Genomic DNA, 2,860 nt, shown 5'->3' on the forward strand with positions numbered 1-2,860 from the left:
TACAAGCTTGGTCAACCTAATCATTCCTTCGACCACTGTCTTCTCACACTAGAAATCAGATATTGAACATTCATTACATTTCCTCTATGCCATGCATGTAGTTTGTTAAGCAAGGAGATGTGTTCATTCTACATATTTTTGGTACTGAGTTATGCAGAGAGCCTTCACCACTAACAATTATGTAATTAATACGATTAAAGGTATCACAAAATGTCGCAGGAATAAAAGTGTCATCATTTACTGAGACCTATAGCTGATGGAGGGGCGGGGTCAATGTCTCCGATAGTCAATACAAATATTGTTAAACTTGTAACAGGTGGGCAAAGAAACACAAATAACTAACAGGAAATAATGTAGAGATTAGGTAAAAAAAAGAAATACACCCATATAATTCAATGTACTAGTTCATTTAAATCCAATATGTTATATTATATTAAAAAAAAACCAGAAGAGTCAGAAAGAGAGACTAAAGATACAGGGAATATTGCGTTTATTTGAACATCAAATGGAATATACCACAGGAAATGAGGACTTGCACATTTAAAAAATCATAATGGGCTAATAATTGAAAGTACTTCTGTTTCATGTTCCACTGTTTTAACTAACCTGGGTTTACAGTTGGCAACAAATCATGAACGGGACCAAAATGTAGCAGAGATGCTCACACAATTATATGCATAAAAACATTTGATTTACTGTGTTCATCAAGATTCAAGATATAACTTTTTCCCAACATAACTGCCTCATTCATATTTGCAATAATTCTTTAGCAGTGCAGGTAGTTCTAGCCAGTCAATAGCTAGTCTGTGCATTATGTGTTTCTGTACAACCTGACGGCACAAAGTCTGTAGAGATGGAACTGCAGGGACAAAAATCAAAAGTGATCTTTTTAATCACAAATTTCATACTTCAAACTGACTGAAGTTCATGCATTTGATCTGTATTTATCAATGAACACGCACATATTTGTTTTTGAATCATTTTCATGCTTTTGTCCAGTAGGCTATCCAAAGCAGTGACGTGGTTGGAATTACCTTTCATCACAATATTTGATTTCTTCGTGACGTTATTTGGTATATCATATACACTTCATAAATCATGCTATAGCTACATTAAGTTTTAGATTTACAGGCTAAATTTTGATTTTTTTAATGGATATATGTATCTGTCTACTTTTACCACATCGCAAAGAAATATAGACAAGATTTTCGACACTGAATTAAAAAAATACAGTCTAGATTTGTTCTTATTGAAACAGAGTGGCCGATGAAGACTATCTGTACAAATATTCTAATTGAACTGAAGCAATTTTATCTTTATGTACTCTGAATGCAAAATTGTTGATGCGTATACTGATATTCCTTCATATTTTTTCAGAACAAAACACAATCTATTTTCAAGGATGACATAATATACTAGTTTGCAATCCAGGACATAAGTACAAACCACAAATGCAATGCACTGGCATTCAAGAAAATGAATACAGCGTTATTCCTAAAGCAAATCAAATTGAAAGATTAGCCTAATGATGGCTATTAGTTGGTGATACTTACAACCATAGTCTACTTGAATAATCCTTACAGATTTAGTGGAAGCGAACACATCCACAACAGCATAAAGAGGCTGATTTATGGGGATTCCTCTGGCGCAGGGACCCATATCCTCGCCGTTGATGACAATGTGCAAGTCTCCCATATTAGCACGAATGATATACAAGACCCCGACTCTACTCCCTCTGGCAGTTGCAGGAAGAATATTGGTCTTGTACAATTGATCCAAGATGTGACTGTACCTTCCTGGTCTGCTCCGTCCCACCAGTTTGTCCTTGGGGACCTTACAATTGCCAATTTGCAGAAAAGCCTCCATGGAACAGTGCGATTTTGGAGCAGGATTTGACTGTTGATCATCAGTGGTGACCTTATTATGATTTCTGGTTATTGCAAAAATCCAACTGCTCCCCAAATTTACCAGATCAGGGAGGGAGTACTCAGGAACAGTCTCCAGATTTCTTGGATCGTGTGCCGTCAAACCAATCCTTACATTACCGCACCAGCCTAACTCCTTCTCTTCAATTTCTACAAGGAAAATCTTGCCAGGGTCCAAAGGTTCTTTACTGAAACAAACTCCGTTGCCAAAGCTCTCGGCCCTGGTGGCCTGAGTCTGGGAATCATCCAGTCTCACGTTAGCTCCGTGGATTTGATGGAAACGCATATATAAATCTGACACTGCAGCCATTCTGTGATCCTTACTGCTTCTGCTATTTTTAACTGTGGCTGGAATTTATGCCCTGACAGCTGGGACTGACGGTGAAGCCTTTGGCTGAAACTTGCTGTCCAGTTTCCCAGAATCCTTCTGCTTCTCAAAGCACCAAAACTAATTAAACCATTAGGGAGGATATGAGGATTTTTTTTTTCACCCAGAAAATAGTATGGGTATGGAATTTTACTTGCCTAGAAGAGTCGTCCAAAATGTCTGACCTATCAATCAAAAGAACTAAGTTATCAGTGTTTATTGATACGAAAGCCAGATTACTGTTGATAGTTGATAGAAGCAATCAGCTGGAAGAACTCAGCTGGTTGTGTGGTATTTGTGGTGGGGAGGGGGTGTGGGGTGGGGGTGGAACCATTGCCAATGTTTCATGTTTATGTAGTTGTACAAAATGATACATGGAATAATACAGCGAGGAAACAGGCCCTTCAGCCCAACTTACCCACACCAACCAAAATGCCCAATCAGATTCAGATTCAATTTTAATTGTCATTGTCAGTGTACAGTACAGAGACAACGAAATCCACACTAGTCCCACCTGCCTGTATTTGGCCCATATCCCTCTAAACTTGTCCTATCCACATATGTGCCC

At 38.1% G+C, this 2,860-nt stretch overlaps 1 protein-coding gene across 1 annotated transcript; it reads right to left on the bottom strand.

Annotated features, from left to right (window-relative positions):
* Window positions 1-458: 458 nt before the first annotated feature.
* On the bottom strand, window positions 459-2,265 carry neurl2 (neuralized E3 ubiquitin protein ligase 2). Its single transcript, XM_055652720.1, has 2 exons — window positions 1,554-2,265; window positions 459-859 (listed from the first exon to the last, which is right to left on the bottom strand). The coding sequence occupies exons 1-2, from the start codon at window positions 2,233-2,235 to the stop codon at window positions 744-746; spliced, it is 798 nt and encodes a 265-aa protein (XP_055508695.1). The 5' UTR covers window positions 2,236-2,265; the 3' UTR covers window positions 459-743.
* Between the last annotated feature and the right edge of the window lie 595 nt (window positions 2,266-2,860).

The sequence above is a fragment of the Leucoraja erinacea genome, chromosome 21, assembly GCF_028641065.1.
Source record: "Leucoraja erinacea ecotype New England chromosome 21, Leri_hhj_1, whole genome shotgun sequence".
Taxonomy (NCBI): Eukaryota; Metazoa; Chordata; class Chondrichthyes; order Rajiformes; family Rajidae; genus Leucoraja; species Leucoraja erinaceus.